Source organism: Amblyomma americanum, chromosome 3 (assembly GCF_052857255.1).
Source record: "Amblyomma americanum isolate KBUSLIRL-KWMA chromosome 3, ASM5285725v1, whole genome shotgun sequence".
Taxonomy (NCBI): domain Eukaryota; kingdom Metazoa; phylum Arthropoda; class Arachnida; order Ixodida; family Ixodidae; genus Amblyomma; species Amblyomma americanum.
Window position 1 is genome coordinate 177650250 of NC_135499.1, and position 22757 is coordinate 177673006.

The following is a 22757-nucleotide window of genomic DNA, read 5'->3' on the forward strand; positions in this document are numbered from 1 at the left end:
GCTAAGGTGGAGCGCTTGCAACTTAAAATTTTAGAATAGAGGGAAATTAAAAAGGTGCGTCCATCCTTACCTGCAGCAGCCCCATACTGGCAATTTTCACTCGCTCTTCAAGGAGAAGCAAACCAAAACACAGCAGCAAGCGTCTGCCTGGACGATCACACACTCGAGACACTCTCCGGTCGGCGGTTGCGCCGAGCGGCGCTTGGCAAAATCTCCGTGAGAGCGACGTCCAACACGGTCGGCGCGAGCGAATCACTTCGCTCTAACCCAGGCGAGTCGACGGCGGTCGAGTCGAGTCGTGTCGTATCGAGAAGCACCTTCGAGCGTCGTCGTTCGCAGTCCGGACCGATTCGCTGCTACGCGATACAACTGCGGCAGCGGCTCTGGTCGAGGAGAGCTTTTTGTCGTCGCCAGTGGCGTCTGGCGGGGAAGAGTTCTCGCCCTTTTGCTTTTACGAAGCAGCACGCGCGCGCGCAGCTCTTGCCCGAACGAGGCCGCGCGCTCTCTCCCCGCACCGCGCTCTCCCGCTTTGCTGTGCATTCGGCGGAGAAGCCACGCGGCTTTCTCCGTGAGGGTCGCCTTCTCCGCCAGACTCCCGCAGGCTTCCTCCTCTCTCTTTTTTTCTTCTCTCTTCTATCGAACACTGTCCGGCGCGACGAGCTTTTCCCCTCCCCCGCCGGTACCCTGCACCTTCTCCCTCAACTTTCTCCGTCGCGCAATGCTTCCGCGCTAAGAGGCACACGAACAGGCCGCGTTCCCCGCATGTCTTTCGTGTCTGGCGGTGTGGCATCACATCTCGGCGCGGCATTCCGCAACCAACGCGTGTAAGCGCAGCGAAGCGATACAATACCGGCGGCGATTAAAAACCGCGTGCGCTGCTGTTGATGAGCGGCATGTTTCCTTCCTCTTCTTTCGTTTTCTTTCTCTCTTTTCCGTGAGCCTTTGTATTGAAATGATCATTCGTGGTCGCTCGAGAAAGAGTACAAAGAGGTAGCGAACTGTAGAAGATAATTTGCGGAGGGAGCGCGTAATTTTATGCCGCGAGCGTTGAGCCCTGAAGACGAAGAGCTGCCGATGTCTTAATGATGATGGGTGCTGAGGATGCTTCATGCAGTTCATTAAGCGTCGCTTAATACTGCGCGATTGGTTCTTCTTTGCCGTGTTCTTTGTGTGCGGTAGAAAGAAGAGCAGCCGCTCGTAAAGACCTCCCGCGATGATGAGGCGTGATTGTGAAGGACTATAGCGCAGCCTTGCAGCATCGTGGCCTGGAAAATTTGTTTATTCGCAAAATTGGCGCGGGACTTGCGGTGAGTGTGCACGGGAGTAGAGGATTACATTTGTGTGCCAGCTAGCGAATGCATTCTATTATGTCGTTTTATTCTTTGCATTTTCGTCCGTAGGTCAGCATTTGCTATCGTTTCTTTAATGATGTAACCATTTGAGCATGTGTGTAATTATCAACGTGGTAGGGTTGTAGCCCGTACCGCACGCCAACCTTGACATCAAAACTGCAAGAAAGGCAGCCTATACTGATTATCTTTCAAGCATTAAGAAAATTATGAGGTTAGCTACCGCTTTCAATACTTGCTAAGGGGCTGTCTTTTAGGCTTTATAGCTCTATGCAAAGAACAAAAAATACTCTTCGTTTACAAGCGTACTCTGCATTGGGCGTTACCACTAATAAGAGGCGCACCTTAAATTAAAGTTTTGATGTACACAGCCTTTTCTTTTTTTTTAGGGGTAAAGAGGCGTGCTAATCACATGAGGGCAACGGCTTCGTAATTACTGAGAACATACAGTAGTGAAAAAAAAGCTATGGTAATTCCGTTTAATAAATTTTACATTTTGCTGGACTAAAGCTTGCTCGAAAGCTTTATCGGAAGCCAATATCAAACTTGTTAGACATCATCAACCAGTGTTTATAATGATATTAAGGAACATTTTATACACACAGCAAATTTATTGAAGAGCTGCTTTGTTCACTGCGTGAAATCATCGGCGATAATGTCGGTGTTTATTACAAAATTAAGCACCAATTTGAGTAATGCGTTTTCACAATAATTTAATGTGGCCAGTGATTCTCATGCAAACCTTTTGCGTCGATCACTGCTTGACACCGCCGAGGTATGGAGTCCAGGATGCTGTCAATGAACTGTGTTTCCCAAATCTTGCAGCAACAGGTCGAATTTCGCCTCGACGCTGCTATCCAGAGGTCTATCCAAAGTCTGCCCAAAGGTCTTCAGTTTAATTATTGTCAGCAGACCGTCTTGGCCACTCTAAAGAACCATCGTACTCATCTTCAACCATTTTTCCGCAAGCATGAAAGAGTGTTTCTTGTCGTCTTTCAGTTAAAACACATATACAAATACAAAGTTCTTGTGTGCCTAAGCAAGCATAACCTTTAAAAGAATTGCCTGATGAACCGTTTTGTTCATGGTACCTTGAATTCGGCGAAGGAGACCAAATCTATGAGAGGAAGATGAGCCCCGTGCAATTACGTTCTCCTCTCTATGGATTATATCGTGAGAAGTTGATAACAAAGTCCATATAAGTTGCGTTTGGGACACCGTAAATAACTACTCCCATCGCTACCAAGCAACAAGAACTTCGACTCGATAATTAAATCACTCTTTTTCGTCTGTATCCTGCCCACCCAAGGTGTTCTTTTTCCTACATCATAGCGGCAGCTCAATTCTTTTCACAGATGGGAGCGTTTTGAGATGGCCTCCTGGCGTTAAGCACAGCACATTGCACATTGCATTTCACCGCTCATGGAGACACTGCAGGGAAGCCGCGGACTGCGCTGCTCTGAACTGCATAGAAATCTAGCGGTGTTCCATCCAAAAGTTGTGGCCGCAGATAATTGCCATTTAAACAGTTTTCGTGATATTTCTTGCACCTCGCACTGAGCCCATAGCTTATAAAGACAAGCAGTTATAGATGTAACTGCAGACTATGTGACTTGAAAATAACAGCAAGTTAATAACAATTCAGAGCAGGCGGAAAATGAACGCAAAGGGAAGCGCCCATGAAAGGGCGAAAACGATAAACAAATTGAAGGCAGACAGTTACGCCCTCAAGTACTCTTGGCGCAATACGATAGCAGGGCAGTATTGCATCGAAATGTAAAGGAGAAAAATCAAATAGATATTTTATTTGTGCAAAGTTTTGAATTTAAAAAAAAAGTGAATATATAATATCTTTTCGTTCACTACTGCAGGTCCTCATACAAACATTTCTAGCTGACAGGGCTGGCAAGAGAGACAAAAGTCGAGAAGGCAAGATACGTGACTGTGATGTTAACTGTCGCGCGTGGCGAATTACTGAATAGAGTTAGAATTCATTGTAACAAAATGGCGTGTAATTATGTAAATGATAAAACGAAGGCAACGTAATTTCCTTTAGGAGCTCTCACATAAGCCCGTGTATATAAGAACCAATCAATGCCCGTTTTCATGGAACAAGATTTTCGAAACACTGAAAAGAGACCGTTCCTGCCATATGCAAAAAAAAAGAACAAAAATTATTATGGCTACACGCACACCGTTTGTCATAAAATATAATGTGCAACGCATTTAGGCACTCATTCTATGAAGTCCTTCAAGCTAGTTAAGCTCCTCGCGCAACGTTTAGCAACGTACGAATCTTTTTTGAACAGAAAGAAAATATGAGAAGATTTTACAGTCGAGCAAGGATTTATCCAACTCGAGACAGGTCGCGAAATAGTTGATATATCGATAATTCGATTTATAAAATATGGTCAAAGAGACGCTTCCCTGTGACGTAGACGCAGGAGTACATTGCAGTTAAGCACGAAACGCACTTCTTGCACCGACGTACCGCCGGCTGGAGTCCTGGCAGTGCACCACTTGCAAAGCATCGCTACAGGTCTAACCTGCTTTGCATGAAAGCCGCTGCGGACACCGTTTTGAAACTATCCACTGCCTATAGTAATATGTATAATCTTGTTTCCAGTATATTATAAAAAGAATAAACGCTTATTAATATTCAAAGTAATGCGGTATTCTGCAACGCCTTCGGCAGCAAAGGATGCCACGTGAGTGCCGCCGCAAGGCGTGTTAGTTGGGCTGGCTTCACCGCATGACAGAGATATCGCGTTGAAAATGACTACAGGAGAGCGGCGGCCGCGTTTCGACGGAGGCGAAACGCTAAGGCGCCCGCGTGCTGTGCGATGTACGTGCACGTTAAAGATTCCCAGGTGGTCGAAATCATTCCGGAGCCCTCCACTACGGCACCTCTTTTTTCCTTTCTTTCACTCCCTCCTTTATCCCTTCCCTTACGGCGCGGTTCAGGTGTCCGCCGACATGTGAGACAGATACTGCGCCATTTTCTTTCCCAAAAACCAATCTTCGAAAGCCAATTTTTAATTATTTAGTTTTTATTACAGGCATAGATGTGTGAGAGGCTCTATCAGATGTAGATGGCGTAGATGTCCGAGTCAATTTTGCATGTCGTAACCGACAACACTCGCGTTCAGCTTCTAGCCTACAGGACAGCTGTTCAGCTAGGCCTGAGCTATATATAGTGGAAACCTCAGCAGTCATACAGGCATTGCGTAATCAGGGGATAGAAGAGCCTTATGTCAAAATACTGGAAGATATTGTAAGCACTGTGAGTGACCTTCATCTTCATCTCAGCGTAATCATCATCGGTCATCGGGTCGTGCGAAGAAGACGAAGTGTTGCTAAGCTGTGACTAGTCGGTAGCTGCTGCTTCGGCCTACCTGAAGTAAAAAGGTGAATTTGCTGGTGCGTTCTTCTGCCTCACAAGTGGTGGAGGTGACTCCTGATCCCAGCGTCCTCCACGCGGCACCCCCTGGAGCTCCGTTCCGGTCGTGTTCTTGGCGGCACATCAACCGCCATGGCGCAGTCACATCCCCCTGCTCTCACCGTTCCGGCGCCTGTAGCTACCGATGGGCATCCCACGGCTGCCCATGCCACCTCTGCACCACTGACATCCCAAGGTGCACTTGCTCAGCACCATTTGACCCACCCAACTTGGTCAGTTACCTCACGTCAGCGCGACCCTCCGGTTTTCGCCGGTCTCCGCGGTGACGACGTCGAAGACTGGCTACAGCAGTACGATCGGGTGAGCGCTTTTAACGGTTGGGACGCTTCTATGAAGCTACTCAACGTCTCATTCTACCTGAGTGACGTGGCTAAGACGTGGTTCCTCAACCATGAGGACGCCATTCCTGACTGGCCTCAATTCACGACACAGATCCGCCAGATATTTGGAACTGTTGGTGCTGGTCCGACCTCTTTTCAAAAGAAGCTAGCGACCCGTGTGCAGCTTCCAGGAGAGACATACACATCATACATTGAGGACGTACTCGCCCTTTGCCGGCGAGTTAACAATGGCATGGTCGAGGCTGAACGTGTCGGACATATTTTAAAAGGAATTGGCTCTTTTGCCTACGCAGCTCTAGCTGCCCAAAATCCCGTCACGGTGGCAGACATTCGTGCCACTTGCCAGCGACTTGACTATCTACAGTCGCGCCGCCTCAACAACACCTGGGATCCGAGCCAAATTCCCGAAACTGATCTGCGCACCATCATACGATCTATAATACGGGAAGAGCTCCACAATGATATTTCGTCGGTTCCTGCCTTCTCACGCCCACCTGCTCAATCTACTGGGTTGCGTGGCATTATCAAGGAGGAGCTTACTTCACTCAATCGTCCCATGGCTACAGAACCACCAGCCCCTCCCTACGTTCCGACGTATGCTGAAGTCACTGCGGCTCCTCCTCCTTGTCCTCCTGTCCATCACGCGCCCGTCCCACCCAGCCTCGCCGCCCTGTCCCCGCGACCACCGGTGTATGGTAATTGGCGGCCTCTCCCACCTCGTCCAGTATGTTTCTACTGCGGAATCCGCGGCCATGTAACACGCGTTTGTCGCCGACGACTGCGAGATGAGCGTGCGAGCTATGGGTACGTTCGACGTGACGACGCCTACCAGCTTCCTCCTCGCCAGTACTACACCGATAATGACCTCCGTCCCTCTTCCTCCCCGTCGACTTCTCCTGACCGGTCTAGGACAGCACGGCCATCGCGTCGTCGCTCCCCGTCACCCTTTCGCCGGACTTCGTCGCCCCTTCGCCCTCCATCTTCAGCTTCTGCCCGCCAAACGGAAAACTAACCTGTGCAGTTTCCGGAGGTAAAACTGCACCGCCTGTCGTCGCTCCAATTCCTCCTCTGCTCCCATCAAACATGTTGACTGTATTCCTTGAGGGACATGAACTGGAAGCTTTAATTGATACCGGCGCCGCTATTTCTATTATGAAACTTGACTTGTGTTTAAAACTGCGAAAAGTGCGCACACCTTATACCGGTCCTCCTTTACGTGCTGCAAATGGACAGAATATTAACCCTTGTGGAGCGTGTACAGCCCGAGTCACCATTGATGGCATCTTGCACTTCATTGAGTTTGCTGTCCTATCCTCCTGTGTCCATCAACTCATCTTCGGCTGGGATTTCCTCCAAAACGCCTCAGCAGTCATTACGTGTTCCCCTCCCACTATTGAAGTCACTGAATGCAACATTCTTGCCGATAGAGAACCACTTTCTTCCCGTGTAGTTATGCTTGCCGATCACGTCCTCTATCCGGGCAACGAAGATATTCTATCTGTGACTTCTGACGCCGTCACCGATGGCGACGTCCTGATTACACCCAGCCCTCGTCTCCTGTCAAGAGGTATTATCATCATCGTGTCCCTTCTTCGCTTCTCCAGCGGTTCTTCTCTTCTCGCCGCATTCAACACCACATCAGAGCCCATTCTTCTGCGACGCGACTCTACGGTTGCATCAATTGCTTCCGCCCAGCCTGTCACACTTCTTCCCATTTCCACCTCCGATCGCTCTGATTCATCCCCTGCCTCGCTCAGTGCAGCACTTCGCCACACGATCAGCACCGACCTGACAACAGACCAGACAGACGCATTGCTCGCTGTATTGAACAAGCACGCAGACTCGTTCGACGTCAATTCCGGCACACTGGGTCAAACCGCTGCAGCAACGCATCGCATACTCACCGACGGATCAAGCATAGTTAGACGCCGGCCTTATCGTGTTTCTCCAACCGAGCGCAAAGTTATTCAGGAAAATGTTGCTGACATGCTTGCACGCAACATCATACGCCCATCGTCTAGTTCCTGGTCATCGCCTGTTGTGCTAGTGCAAAAAAAAGACGGTTCGGTTCGTTTTTGTGTAGATTACCGTGCTCTAAACAGAATAACTCGTAAGGATGTGTATCCCCTCCCTCGAATTGACGACGCCCTCGATTGTTTGCAAGGTGCCCAATTTTTCTCCAGCCTTGACTTAAGATCAGGCTACTGGCAGATCCCCATGAATGAAGATGATAAAGAGAAGACCGCCTTTGCAACACCGGACGGTTTATACGAATTCAATGTAATGCCTTTTGGACTCTGCAACGCTCCTGCTACATTCGAGCGTATGATTGACACAGTTCTCCGCGGCCTCAAATGGAAAACATGTCTCTGTTACTTAGATGACATCGTCATTTTTTCTTCGTCATTTCCTGATCACCTTACTCGTCTCGATGAAGTTTTGACAGCACTTTCCAGCGCTGGCCTACAGCTAAACACGAAGAAATGCCGTTTTGCATCAAAATCCATTAAAGTTCTTGGCCATCTCGTAAGCAGCGAAGGAATTAAGCCTGACCCTGAAAAAATCGCTGCTGCGCTGCACTTTCCCCGTCCAACTCGGGTCAAAGATCTCCGCAGTTTCCTCGGCTTGGCATCATACTTCCGCAGATTCATCCGCAATTTCGCCTCTATTGCCTCACCTTTACATGCGCTTCTTCACAACGACACGCCTTTCATCTGGTCTCCTGCTTGCGAAGAAGCATTTGAAACTCTGAAGCGTGCTCTGACTTCGGGTCCCGTCCTCTGCCATTTTGATGATAAAGCACCGACAATTTTGCACACCGACGCCAGTAGCCATGGCATTGGCGCTGTCCTTCTGCAACGCCAAAACACCTCTACAGAAAATGTTGTTGCCTATGCGAGCCGAACTCTGACTTCTGCGGAACAAAACTACACTATTACCGAACAAGAATGTCTCGCCGTCGTCTGGGCTGTTCAGAAGTTTCGTCCTTACCTGTACGGCCGTCACTTCACAGTCGTCACTGACCACCACGCCCTATGCTGGTTATCCACTTTGAAAAATCTGTCCGGTCGTCTCGGGCGGTGGATCCTCCGCCTTCAAGAGTACGACTTTACTGTCACTTACAAATCGGGCAAGAAGCACAAGGACGCCGACGCTCTCTCTCGTTGCCCTATTGCTTTGCCGTCGCAACCCATGTCCTCGCATTCCTCTCCTGTCCCAACGGAGTCAAGCCATTTAAACCCTACAGTTATGCAGTCTTTGAGCGCCGCCTCTATTGCTCCCATGCCAGATATACACTGCAATCTTGCTCACCACCAGAGTGCTGACCCTTACTGTCAAAAGCTGATTGATAGTCTTAGCGGTGTTCTTAGACCTCCAAATGCCCGTCTCCGTCGTCGGCTCAAAAATTTCAAGTTACAGGATGGCACATTATTTTGGCACAACTACAGCCCACTGGGCCACACATGGGTTCCCGTAATTCCTTCTTCCCTGCGTCCTCAAGTTCTACAAGCCTTCCACGACGACCCCACCGCAGGTCACCTTGGGTACCACAAAACCTATGACCGCATCAAACGTCGTTTCTTCTGGCCTGGCCTTTCAACCTCAGTATTAAAATACGTAGCGTCTTGCATCCCTTGTCAACGACGCAAGCGGTCTACGTCGCCTCCTGCCGGTCTCTTGCAACCTCTCCCATGTCCTTCCACACCTTTCGAAGTCGTCGGAATCGACTTGTATGGACCCCTGCCCTTGACTCCAGCTGGCAACCGCTGGGTCGTTACTGCCGTTGACCACCTCACCCGATACGCTGAAACCGCAGCACTTCCTTCCGGCTCCGCTTCCGAAATCGCCAACTTCTTCCTCCACACCATACTTCTTCGCCACGGCGCCCCTCGCCTCCTCCTTAGCGATCGTGGCAAGTCGTTCCTCTCCACCGTCCTCGCCGCAGTGCTTCATGCTTCAGGCACGGTGCATAAAACTACATCTCCTTACCACCCTCAGACCAATGGCCTCACAGAACGCTTTCATCGCACCCTTTCTGATATGCTATCCACCTACATTCACCCTCAGCACAACAACTGGGACTCTTTACTCCCCTTTGTAACCTTCGCCTACAACACTGCCGTTCAACGAACCACCACCTACTCTCCGTTTTTTCTTGTTTATGCCCGCCATCCTACCTTCTCCCTCGAAGCATCTTTCTTCACAGCTTCTACTCCGTCTGCCGCGCCTTCCCACGAACAGTTCGTGTCTCGTATCGCCCACTGCCGTGATCGTGCCCGCCTTCAAACTGAAGCCACTCAAGCTTCCAGGAAAAGCACGTATGATGCGACTCATCGCTCAGTGTCTTTCCGCCCTGGAGACGAAGTGCTACTCTGGACACCTACTCGCATCCCCGGCCTGTGTGAAAAGTTTCTGAGCCGTTTTATTGGCCCGTACACGGTTCTGGAACAAACTTCCCCTGTAAACTATCTCATCACACCTGCATCGCCTGTTCGCGATCGTCGGTGTCGCGGCACCGAGATTGTGCACGTGTCGCGCTTGAAACCCTTTAACCGCCGACCTTAAGATTTAATTTGCGACCAGGATGGTCGCTTTCGTTCGGGAGGGGGAATGTTGTAAGCACTGTGAGTGACCTTCATCTTCATCTCAGCGTAATCATCATCGGTCATCGGGTCGTGCGAAGAAGACGAAGTGTTGCTAAGCTGTGACTAGTCGGTAGCTGCTGCTTCGGCCTACCTGAAGTAAAAAGGTGAATTTGCTGGTGCGTTCTTCTGCCTCACAATATATATAGCAACTGCACAGCTACTATAGTCCTCCATAAAGTCAGCAATAAAATTCCAATAAGGAAGGGCGTCAGGCAAGGAGACACGATCTCGCCAATGCTGTTCACCGCATGTTTGCAGGAGGTATTTCGAGGCCTGAATTGGGAAGAGTTGGGAATAAGAATAAATGGAAAATACCTAAATAATCTGAGATTTGCTGATGACATTGCCTTGCTGAGTCACTCAGGAGGTGAACTGCAAATCATGATCAACGAGTTAGACAGGCAGAGCAGATCGATGGGTCTAAAAATTAACATGCAGAAAACCAAGGTAATGCTCAACAGCCTAGCAAGGGAACAACAGTTCACAATTGGCAGCGAGAGCCTAGAAATGGTGCCGGAATACGTCTACTTAGGGCAGGTAGTGACAGCTGATCCGGATAACGAGAGGGAGATAACTAGAAGGATAAGAATGGGGTGGAGCGCATATGGCAAATTCTCGCAGATCATGAGTGGCAGTTTACCAATTTCCCTCAAGAGGAAAGTGTACAACAGCATAATCTTACCGGTACTCACCTACGGGGCAGAAACGTGGAGGCTAACGAAAAGAGTTCAGCTTAAGTTAAGGACAACGCAGCGAGCCATGGAAAGAAAAATGATAGGTGTAACGTTAAGAGATCGGAAGCGGGCAGAGTGGGTGAGGGAACAAACACGGGTTAATGACATCCTAGTCGAAATCAAGAGAAAGAAATGGGCTTGGGCAGGGCATGTAATGCGAAGGCAAGATAACCGCTGGTCTTTAAGGGTAACGGAGTGGGTTCCAAGAGAAAGTAAGCGTAGCAGGGGGCGGCAGAAGGTTAGATGGGCGGATGAGATTAAGAAGTTTGCAGGCAAAGGGTGGATGCAGCTGGCAAAGGATAGGGTTAATTGGAGAGACATGGGAGAGGCCTTTGCCCTGCAGTGGGTGTAGTAGGGCTGATGATGATGATGATGATGATGATATATTACACTGTAAATAACTTGTGATCCAGGCACGAGTGTGGCATAACTATTGCTGTTACTTGTTCGTCTGGGCAAAAGCTAAATCCGAAGGTGTTTTTGTCATTTATGTGAGTGCGAAGGACATGTCTGCACCCTTCTCCAAACTCGGTTGCTCTCTCCTCTCCTTATGAAATAAGACCGCGTTGAGGAGCTTGGCCCACGCTTGAGGCGTGTTGCAGGAGATGGCAGCCCGCGAATATTGCACCGCGTGCTTCCCAGGTCAGGAATAACCTTGCACGTGCGCTTCTGCCACAGCGCGGGAGCAGCTCCACTCATATCGGCGTGCCCAGTCCGAAAATAAACTATAAGCGAAGCGGGGACACGAAGAAAAGCACGAAAGTGGGACATTTTTCCCCACTGCACTCATTTTATTGCGAGCGGCTCGTCAAGAAGTGGGGCCCTTTACTTATGCAGTTCCTCCCTTTGATTACAAACATGCAGCGCTTTGAACGTTATGTTTAAGTACACACATAGTGCTAGCCTGAGGGGAAGCCAGTTTGATGGTACCGCCAGACCAGGAAGGCGACCGGCACAAAGCAATTCGGAAAAAATTAAACAAATTCAGAAAAAATTAAACAAAAAATCTCTTTCACAAAGACGTGCTACCACTGGTTTGACGTTGTCACCTCTATACCGCTACATTATACAGGGGCAGCTCCTAACCGCTGAGATGTTCATTGGCCAAATAGTGGCCACACAATGAGCGCCTCAGCTGCAACGCTGTGTGACTCTCCTCAAGAAGTGGGGAGCAGGAAAGATGACTTAGTAAGAAAGGCGTCAGGAACGCTATATCAGCTCGAAGAGAGAGAAGATCACGTATTAAAAAGTGAAAGATAAAGAGCTCGAAAGGTCCTGGGCCGGACGGAAGTGACGTAATCAGACGGGAGCATTCCCGTGGACTGAAGGGAAGGAACGACACCAGAACGGAAGTGACGACATTTTGAATAAACGCATCAGCAGCTGCTAATGTTCAGAGCTCTGGCTAATGCTATGACATTGAAAACACTCAATGGATTGAGGAGTCCGTCTGCATTTTTTTTTTCACAATGACAGGAAATTTTTCACCACGACTCGAGTAGTAAGCTACCTAAAATCTTCTTGCATCATACCAAAAGGTCATTGCATTCTCATACGTATCAAACGCACTTCATTAATTATTAATGAAGGACGTTAATTAAATACATATCTTCACCTAGTCACCATTATCAGTGCAGCAGCTAAATAACCTTGTGATTCATTCGTAAGGGTATTCGCACGTGGGTTCGCTTCGAGATCTCCAGTTCCTTGGATTTCATCTTGTCCGCCATTATGTCTGGTTAGCGCATAGGTGCCGACCCCTTACGAATAATGTCACTGACCACGCGTGAAAGTGTCGCGAATCCTGGCAGGGCAATTCTTAATTTTTTGAAAATTTTCAGGAAGAATTCGCCCCTATCATGATTCTGCGAGGTCTTGCTATTTTTTACTTCTTTCTTTCCTTCTCTAACTGAAATTTTCCTGCTTTTCTCAGTTAGCAATTACCATTCACCTCAATTCACGGCCAAGACCATTCATAGACTTCCTTTGCATTCAGGACCTTTCGTATTACGGGCACTTTTTTCCTCACCGCGATTTCGTTCGCGCAAACACATGCTGTGTGGGTAAAAAGCATGTAAGGATCGAAACGTACAATTCATCATTTGCATAACTAATTCAATAACGCGCTCATTACGAAGCCCTTCGCGCACAGCGTGGGCGCAGAAGCACCGTAATTTCTGCCCTAACATTTCGGTCGTCCCAGGAGCCCTCGTATTACGCGGTTACTGCGCTAAGCGAGCCATTTGTAATCTCTACGGGACGTCACGGGCGGTCAGCGCATAGAAGCGCTCCAGTCACGCCTTTCCTGCAGGCAGCGCGACGACGCTGACCGCGGCGGCTAATTAAAAAACCAAATTGGCCCGCGTGCATCCTCATAATGAGCGAGAAAAGAAATAAGCAGAGGAAACGATCACGACGTGCTCGCTGGAGCAGATTCCTTCAGAGCGTCGCGTCAATCTCGAGAAGGGCGAAGCAGCATCAGAAGCGCGTGCGAGCGTTGGGCGAAGAACTATACCGCGGCAAAGCACGCGGACGGCATAACGTTCGCGCTTGCAGTTTGATTGGCGTGCGACACGGGCTTGGTGATGGGCGCCTCGCGCGCATAGCAGATCACCGGAAGGCGTCTTAGCGACGGCGACCTCGATGTGTTGGAAGACGGGCGTGAAACAGCGCACGGTGTGCACCGAGCCGCCAAGCTTTCAGCGCCGCGTCGACTCCCGTGGGAGCTGAGAGATATTCGCGCAGTGACGGACGTACGCGGCTGTGCAACCCCGCGGGGTGTCACGATCATCGCGCGCTTTTGCCGCGTAGTTGTCGCATGAGTGGCGCTAAACGATAGACAGATAGGTCGGGGCTTCGCCTGCACGGAGTGAAAGAAAGCCCATTATGACACCTGGTTGCCACATCGCCGGGCCGCGCCCAACAGCGGGATCAAAAGCCTCACCTCTGGCTACTGGATGTCCGCAGTGTCAACGGCTACTTAACGTCGTTCGCCGCGTCGTTTCGCGGATAACACGATCCAAATCGACCGCCTTCCGCTTTTGCGCAATTCTACGCACGTTGGGTGGCGAATCATGCTTCACTGTAGCGTGTCGCATTGATGAGCCTGTGCGGGGGGCTTGGTCACTTTCTTTGCTGTGTATTGTGTCTCACTAGAACTGCGCACCGCTGCGGGAATTACGCGGCTGTCGTCGCAAAGACAAAAAGTGGAGTATAAACGAAGCAGATCCCACGTGAACACGGTCACATGAAAATAGCTCCGTCATTCACTGTGCCGCACGCAGTGGCTGCGAGGCGCATGTAGGCCTATACAAGGCGTGTGCATAGTTTCTCCACTAAGTGACAAATGAGCAAAGAAAAAATGTCGGAGCACCAAATCTAAGTAGTCTTTAAAGCGCAATCTGTTAGACGCGGGACTCCGTAGCGTAGACCATGAACATCAAGTCACGTGGTGATCCCGTGTCCAGCGCCGCCCACGTGACGTGCGCCCGTTGCGGTAACCCAGGTTGTCGCAAAGTTCGTAGGTCTCAGGCATCAGTTCAGAAGCCACCAGCCCGTCGATAGCTTCCGCCGAGTTTAGCGCGCTACCCAACAGAGCGTAAAGACTTGGTAATTTTTTCTCTTTTATTTTCGCACAAAAGCTACAATACATTCGTCTGCTTGAGACGCACTAGTCTGTTCCGTCAAGCCCGCTCCCTTTCGGCGTTGTGTCCATTGTGTCCGTAAAGGCCCAACTCATCCTGCGCTCCACCCAAAGAGCTTGGTGGAGTCACCAGTTGACGGGCGCACTGAAAGAGGTGCTGATTCCCTTCGTGTGTAAGGTCAGCCAATCACGAGCTCATCACTCATCCCCGAGGCCGGCCACTTTTAACCAGTTTTTTCTCTCACAGACAGAATCCCCCCCCCCCTCTCTCTCTCTCTCTCGCGAGAGCTTTGATTTACGCCGTCGCACTGAATAGGCTCGATCAGAAACGCCGACATTGGCATTCGTGAATTAGCCCACCATTTATTCGTATTTTATTCGTCTCTGGTGATCGTAGCTGGGCAGCGGGTGCGTGCAAAGCTGGTCCCTTTGCTCTGCAGCCTCGCGGGAAGGCATACGCTCTCGGCAAGGACGTCTCGTTCCATTTTACGGGCAGACATTTCGATTCGGCCAGTGGCTAGCTCGGCGGCGTGCGCGCAGGCTCTCACGCCAGGCATTACAGCCGCCGAGACAGCGCCTCGAGTGGTGCGCACCAGACTAATAAACGCCTCGAAAGAATCACAAAAGCGCGCGCTCCGCCGTTACAGAAAAGGAGTAATCGCGGCGGCTATCAACTCGCCATTTCCTGGCACCCCAAAGCGGTCGCGTAATAGGCGCCGAGCTGTAACAGCCCAGGGACATTTTCGGAGAACAGGTTCGGTGACCAAAAAAGAAATAAAAAGTTACGCGAACCAGAGTGGCATATGGAGCTAAATGTGTGAAATGCACCGATCAATCGTAGAACATGCACGCATGCGCTATATGACTGCCATGGTGGTGCGCACGATTGAGAATTGGCTGACCGCGCGAAAATAACGTGAACATTTGTAGAAGTAAAAGCGCGCACACATGTGTACGGGAACCCATTTCGCGTACTGGGGTGGGTGTGCCTGGGAAAGGCGACGCTGACGACAGGCGTTGTCACGCGTGCCCACAAAGGACAGCTCATTGACCGCGCCCTTTCACTGCGGATGTGGACGAGGCAGCTTTTAGTTCCTGCTTGGTCCCCGGGCTGAAAAGACCATAAAAGGGAAATACAATAAGATATATAAATAAATATACTGCTCTTGTTTGTCGTATAAAAATCCCTATAAAAAAATTACAGACGATTACAGTAGTCGGTACCGGGAAATTTGAGCGCAGCTCTTTACATGCCACCTGCCATCGCTGGCAGGTGGCGTGTTACGTGGACAACGACGACGACGACGACACGGAGCCCACGAACGGGCGTCTAAAAAGAAAATTCGTAGGAGGCACTTAGATATCTGTTAACTGCAGGTAGGCGAAAGCCGTTTGCGAGCGACTAACTGCACTGATTTGAATTTGCCGCTCTTGAATTCATTGCACGACAGAGGAAAAGAGCAGCTGGCGCGAACGAGGCAGAGGAAGCGGTGACGTCACGCTGCGCATGCGCAGCGCGTCGGCAGTTGTTGCTTGGCGGCGGATAACACTGCTTCGACGTCCTTTCGTCTGATGTGACGTCATCATCCACGTTTCCTCGTTCTTGAGCAATTTTTACCTAAATTATAGATATTTCGGTGATCTTAAGGTCACGTGACCTAGGTGGCGATGTAACGGACGGACGGTCACCGTGAGTATGAGCCATTAAAGGCTATCGCCTTAGTATAGAATCATGCGCTCGAAATATGGGATATAATGCGGCAGAATGCGAAGCGTTCTAACCGTAACACTGCGCACACCACAGGCTTCAGAACTGCCCGAGCCCGTAATGACCGTCGCCACGCTGGGCAATTAAATGCCAAGGACACTAGTAGCCACATGGCGCCTGATGAAGGTATTGTCAGAACAGCTGGATTAACTTGTTGGTTTTTCTTTTTGGCAAGCTAACTGTCGTATACGTGTCATTTTGTCGCAATGGGAAACAAACGCCGTAACATGCCGCCACCGACGCCATGCTCGCATGTGCGCGCATGCCCGAGACGCATCAGTGCGGACAAGCATGCCGCTTTTGAGCACAATTCGCTCTCCGCGGGTTGTGAGTTCTACGCAAAAAGAAAGGGAATAGGGCACTAGCGTCAGCTTCGGCTGCTGTCCTATTATGATCCAGGTGTTAGTAATTCCAACGGTCAAACCCAGGGGACATACAGCTTGTGATTAGCTCTCCAAATTCCATCATGCTGACTTGCGTTTGTGTAACTGCATGCGGTGATTTACACGTGCCACCTCACGAAGCCTATGAAGGGTTCCGTCGAGAACGGACGCATTCTCACTGAATCCAAGTATAAAAACACGGTGTGCTGTAATAATGGAGCTTGGCTGCAACATTAAGAATTCTAGCTGTGGTGATGCCACGGCATGTGAATACTGAGAGGGGATCACGTATTGGTTGGCTGAATCGTCGCACTACGAACTCCTCAGTATGCCGATCGACGCACAGCAAGCAACAGTAGTGAGCTGCCGGAAATCACAGAGAATCGTGACTGCTCAAATGGATTATTCAGTCTAGACAGTCTAGATTATTCAGCCAGCTATCTTACACTGGAACAGCCTTTCAGTACCCTACTTACAGTGCCAATAAACCCCAGCGGCGGGCATCATCTAAAGCAGGAATAAATTGGAGGCGCCCCGCCATAAAGCCGTGATAGAAGACTTCACAGAGAGGCGCATACAAGATGCTAAAACCAGTAATGAAACTGCAGGTCTGGAACTATCATCAAGCCATGCAGAGATCTTGAGCACATGTGTTGCCTATTCATATGCCGACGGTAGAACGGCTTGTGACGCACCGATCGGTTGCACCACTTTGCCACTGAAACTGGTGGCTGAAGCTAAATGCGCAAAGAGCACGAGCGATGTTCACCTGTGTAATTTTCATTTCCCTATTCTGAATATTCTCGACGTCAAGCTCTTAACATTCGACAAGTGATGTAAGTGCCATCGACCATAGTCGCAGCATCACTTCCAGCTGTTGTTCCTTTACAGGAGGTGACGTCACGTCCGGTCTGGTGACATCATTTCTCTCCAGCCAATGGGAATTGTTTTGTCCGATGGCATCATTTCCCTCTAGCCAATGGACATTATACGGTCTGGTGACATCATTCCCGTCCTGTCAATGAAAGTTATCCGGTCTGATGACGTCACTTCGCTCCAGCCAATCGGAATTACCCGGTCTGGGGGAGTCACCGTCCTCCAGCCAACCAGCAAATTTTATGACCGACGACACATTTTTTCCCGCTGAGCCTTTTATTTATAAAAGCACGATCTTTGATCTCGGCACACCACAGCTCTAGCCCCGCGGCAGCCGACGCGATCTCGCTTCAACTTTCGGACTCGAACCACCTTTCTCTTCAGCACCCGCCCACTTCTTCCCCGCCTGCCATCGCACCCGTAGCCGTGCCTTGGTGTCAAGGCCTGCCGCCTCCGTAGCACACACTCTGAGGCAACGTTCGCAACTGACGGCACGCCGGCAGCCACAACTGCACGAGAGAAGACCAGCATGGAGTTAAACGCCACCCATTAGCTTTTTTTTTTCTTCCTCTCTCCTCTCAAAAAGTGTACGACGGCGAGCAACGCAAGAAAAGGAGAAGTCGTTTTCTGGCATTTCGAAAAGAGCGAGCTGACGGAAAAACAAAATGCAGACAGCAATCACCCACTCGTTAGCAGCCAGAGCCGGGATAAAAGAAAAAAAAATGAATGAGAGAATACACGCATGACTGCGCGGTTTCTGCATCTTCTTTTTAATATACCTCCGCGGCCATTGTTAGGTCTTGCATAGCGTGGCTCGAAACGGCGGCTGCCGGAGTTCATTTCACCCCCATCGTTGCTGCGGAGGTTGCGTAGGCCGCGCGGCAGAGAAGTGGGAAGACTCGAATTACGACGCAGAGGGCGTTGAACGGAAGAAAGACCAAGAAAGAGAAGAGAAAAGGCTCCTGCGTATCACGGTGGAGCTCCCATCACTTTCGCTGTGGAAAAACGCTTATCTAACGGCGAATGTGACGGCTTTCTCTCTCTCTCTCTGTAGAGTTCTCTTTTTGTTGCCGTCGTTGTGCCGCAAATGAATCGCCCGCGCGGCTTCACTCATTCATTCCGGGCTCGCGGCATAATTGCCTCCGCAACGAGCACGCGCGTGGGCCGCGTATGTGTGCTGCCGTTTCGCTGGGGATACTAGCGACTTCGCTTCTATACGGGAAAACTTGGTTTCATGCAGACAGTCCGTACATGCGCGCGGGTGGATAGATGCTTCCTCGTGACACACATCGTAACGTTCTCACAGACACACTCCAGCCTTGAATGCTGGCTTAGATTTGGAAAGCTTCGGTTCAGCAGAAGCACAGCTCGCAGTGATGTTCGATAGCAGCAAAGAATGCAGGAATACTCCCGCCAATATTCATCCAACTAAGAAAGCTTAAGAACATTCGATAGATGTTTAGGCATGAAGTAACCCGAACTCCCATCCCGAGCAATACATGACGTAGGTTCGGATTGCGCTGACATTTGCAAAGGTTCTCAATCCTTATGCCATTCCGGCTTTCGTAGACTGCCCGCTAAATGCAATTATAATGGATTAATTACTCATTAGTATCCACCCATGCACATCTATAAGGCTACGAAGGAAATCGGTGCAGCTGTATGGCTGCGCTTGGGTGGGTTCTAATGAATAATTACTCCCTTATTACAAATCTACTCCACCTTGGGGTTCCCCTAAACCCTATACATTAGACTAAATGCAACTAGAGGTGAGTGCAAGCAAACTATCTCTTTTTCTTCTGCATACAAGCCACACTCACTGAGTTGGCCCATAGATATTTTATGGATATCTTTATGAGAACGGGATGTGAAAGTGCATTGTCTACACTACGTTCTTTTACTTATTTTCTTTCGCTTTTGTTTCGATAGTTAGCGGTGACACTACTGATTGCAATGACGCTCTGGTGCTTCCTGCGTTCCGCCTCATTGAAGGACTTATATGGGTGTGTTGGTTAATTTTTAAGCCTTGTTAATGATGCCTGACGCCTGCCCGCGTGTAAGCTGGTAATGCTATCAAATGACTTCCGCTAGGCGCGAAACGATTCATTTCCGCCGATCGGTCCTATTTCTTCGTCTTCTTGTCCCAAATTTTCTTCATTCCGCCTCCGCTGTAACGTGCACACTTCCAAACGCATTCCTTGCTTGTCACGCTCAGACACATGCTCCGATTTGTCGCTTTATACTCTTACGCGCCCATATACTCGAGCAGGCTGATCAGGTTTTAGTCACACCTGTGCACTAAACAAAATTCCTCGCCTTTCTTACGCAAGTATGCATATAAAAAATAGCTTGCCTTTTCTCTGCCGAGAGGCAATCTGCTTCAACTTTTCATTTTAGCTAGAATGTGCTTTCCTCCAGACGGCCCGACCACTAAGCACCGTTGTTGTTAGGGCATGAAACAACAACAACAACAAAAGCAGTACCTAAACAGCCAGCAGCGAATACTTTTGCGTTAACGAGAAAGCGGCAGCAATGAGCTCCCAGAGAATGACACTGTTGCAACACCAACAAGCGGTGACAAAGCCTTCTGCGCATAGATGTCGCGGCAATTTAACCTCATCCTGCTCTCGCCTCCTCCCCACCACCGCCTCCTTTCGTTCGTTCGCACACCTCGGGAAACGCGGGAATCGTGGCACGTGCCCCTTGCGTCACAGAGCGGCAGCCCGCCGCCGGCACCGATCTCCGCGAAAGCGACCGCGGAGACAGCGTCGCGTGATTGGAATTCTCGGCTCGTGCCGCGCGGTGGAGAGCGGTGGCTGTATCGACATCGCTATTCTGTCGGCGTCTCGTCACTGCTCTCTAGATGAGTGGAAAAAAAATGAAAGCAGCGAGATGCGCTCGTTGTTTCGGAAAGTGGAGTCTCGCCTATCGCATGCGCAGCGTCTCGCGGATTTCGCGTTTGCTCGCAAATGTCGGCGGCTATCCTTGGGCTTTGTAATCCGGTGATATGAACTCAGTCAGAAGAGAAGATACAATAGATATGCGGATTCTGTGCCTAAAGAAAAGCGACGACCAGGCGTGCCACTGTATACTAGTGTTTCCAAATGCTGAGAAGTTGTTGCGAGAACCGCTGAGGACTCGAGTATTTTTCCGAGCTTAAATGTTATGCTTCGTTTTTATTTCCGGTCATTTGGCTTCATCGCGATTAACACATGTTCTCTGCTGGAAGTCAACAGAGTTGCATGCAAATCGCAGACAGCTTGCAGACGCAGCAATGGCATTATATTTACTATGTATGCCACAAAACCTCGCGGAATCGTTTGGCTGGATCCTGAATAAACGCGTTCAATTCATCAATCAATCAACGCACCCAACAATTCTAGATGCCGCATTTTTGAACGAGAAAGAGTTTATAAACGAAATTTCTTTTATACATTGCAAGATTTGACGATAACAATCAATATATCCGCAGATCCCCCGTAAGCAGGCAGGCATTTTTTGCCATAAACATTTTTGCTATCGTAAAAAGTGCTCCCCATTGGTTTTCTATGGCAGGCTTAACTATTTGATGCGACAAATGGAAAAACTTTAAAAGAAAGATTTTGGCACACAGGGTAAGAATAGACCATTACCTTTAATATTTTCATAACAGTTCCTAACAATTTTGCAACATTCAAAATTTTTGTCCAAAAATGTTGGACATGTGGAATCGTTTGGTTGAACGTTTCAATCGTGGAGCGCCAATAAGCTTGCGCAAAGCATCAACAACGGCCCACAGCGCTCGCTTGTGTCGTTCACATCGCAGAATGGCAATACTGCGTTGTTCCCAGCCAGCCTTTTCCGCCTTTTAACGCAGGGTAAAATTGACAAAAGCCCGACCGAAAAAAGCGTTCCTCTGACCCGACCTCGCGTGTTTCTGAAGGCACTATGGTTAATTTCAAAACGTGGTTGTAGTTGGTGGTATATCCTGGTATGAAATTGCATGAGTCGAATTTCACATCAACCTCAACGTTAACTGAGATAAGCATAACAAATTATTATATACATAGCAAAGCCAATTAAACTAAAACTGGAGAGGGCGCTCATGTTCTGCTTTAAGGGCATGACGTGATAGCGTTAATGGGTTAACGTCCATATATGCGGAATTGATCATTCTCTACTTTACATTCGTAGATCGCTGGAAGTACCCATACCTCTCCTGGCGCAGAGGTTAAGCGATGCGCCACTGCCCTGGGATGGCAGGTGCTGCCGCCAGTGGGGCTTGTGAAAACCTGGTTGCTTTCCGCGAGCAACCTCTCGCGAAAATTAATCGATTGAACTGCCACCTGCCATGGTGGGCAGTGTGCTCGCAATCCTGTGGACAAGCTGTGAACACGTCGCAAGGTCAAGTGATTTAGGTTGCTTCTCTGGAAATTTTTCGTGGATTTTTCGATCACGTCCAACGACGTCGACGACGACGCCGGCTTTTGTGCGACACGAGACCCTCAAAGCTATTGCGTTGAAAGCTGAACTATAGGGAAAAGCAAAGCAAACGCAGCAACAATCACTACGTGCGAACCACAGCCGCAGTGGCTCAGTGCTTATGGTGCCCGGCCGCTGAACCGAAAGACGCGGGTTCGATACCGGCCGCAACGGTCGCATTTCGATGCAGGCGAAACGCTAGAGGCCCGTGTACTGTGCGATGCCAGTGCACCTAAAATAATCCTAAGTGGTCGAGCCCTCTCGATCCATTCCCCCACTACGGCGTTCCTCAGAGCCTGAGTCGCTTCGGGACGTTAAACCTCATTAACCAAACCAAACTAAGCACGACCCGAGGAACTCAGTATCTCACCCTGACTGTAGGCGCCCTTCTATCTCATAATTGTTCGTTATTGGCATGCATTTTCTTGCTTGGCCCTAGAGGTACTTGTGGCACGTTTACATGGCCCACCTGACTATATTAAGAGACACTGCTTTGTTATATTTATCGTGTTTATAACGGTGATGTATATAGTCCGACGCGATTGTAATAGCGATTAAAGTATATACCTGGAAGCACTGTGCGTGTGAGTGTGCGCGCGCAGCGGGTTGTGAACTAAGCTCTGAACTAAGCGAGGTTCCGGCGAGCAGCACTTGCCGGCAGATGCTCAGCGTGAAGCAGGGCTTCAGCCTGATAGGCATCACGCGAGAGAGCTGGGCCGGGACAAATTACGAAGGAGCGTATACGTGTCATTCGCGTTACGCACGCAAAGCCCTCGGAAGGCTCTCGCCGCTGTGATAACGTCGCTTCGCAAACAAGTTAGGGGCACTGTGTGCGCACTTGTTCCCTGTTGTTACCAAGTGAAGCGCGTAGTGATGTAATCGCCTGTTTAAACGAACAGTGCAACATAGTAACGTTCTGTGAGGTCACGCATTTGTCACGTAGCGTGACCGACCGTATACTTATCGCCACCGCGAAAGAACGCGGTGAAGAGACTTGAGTTCTTGAAGCAGCACGCAAGGGCATTCCTTAGTTTCGAAATGCGCATCATGCGCACTAGCAAGGCAAGATGGATGTCGGACAGTATAAAAACAAATA

The 22757-nt window shown here is 49.6% G+C and overlaps 1 protein-coding gene across 1 annotated transcript in view; it reads right to left on the reverse strand.

The window, feature by feature from the left end:
• The window catches only part of LOC144125511 (uncharacterized), a 70207-nt gene extending 69774 nt beyond the window's left edge, over positions 1-433 (reverse strand). The window contains exon 1 of the mRNA XM_077658971.1: positions 71-433. Within this exon, the coding sequence (XP_077515097.1) occupies positions 71-85 (15 nt within the window). The 5' untranslated portion in view covers positions 86-433. The remainder of the gene's footprint in view (positions 1-70) is intronic.
• Positions 434-22757: the final 22324 nt, after the last annotated feature.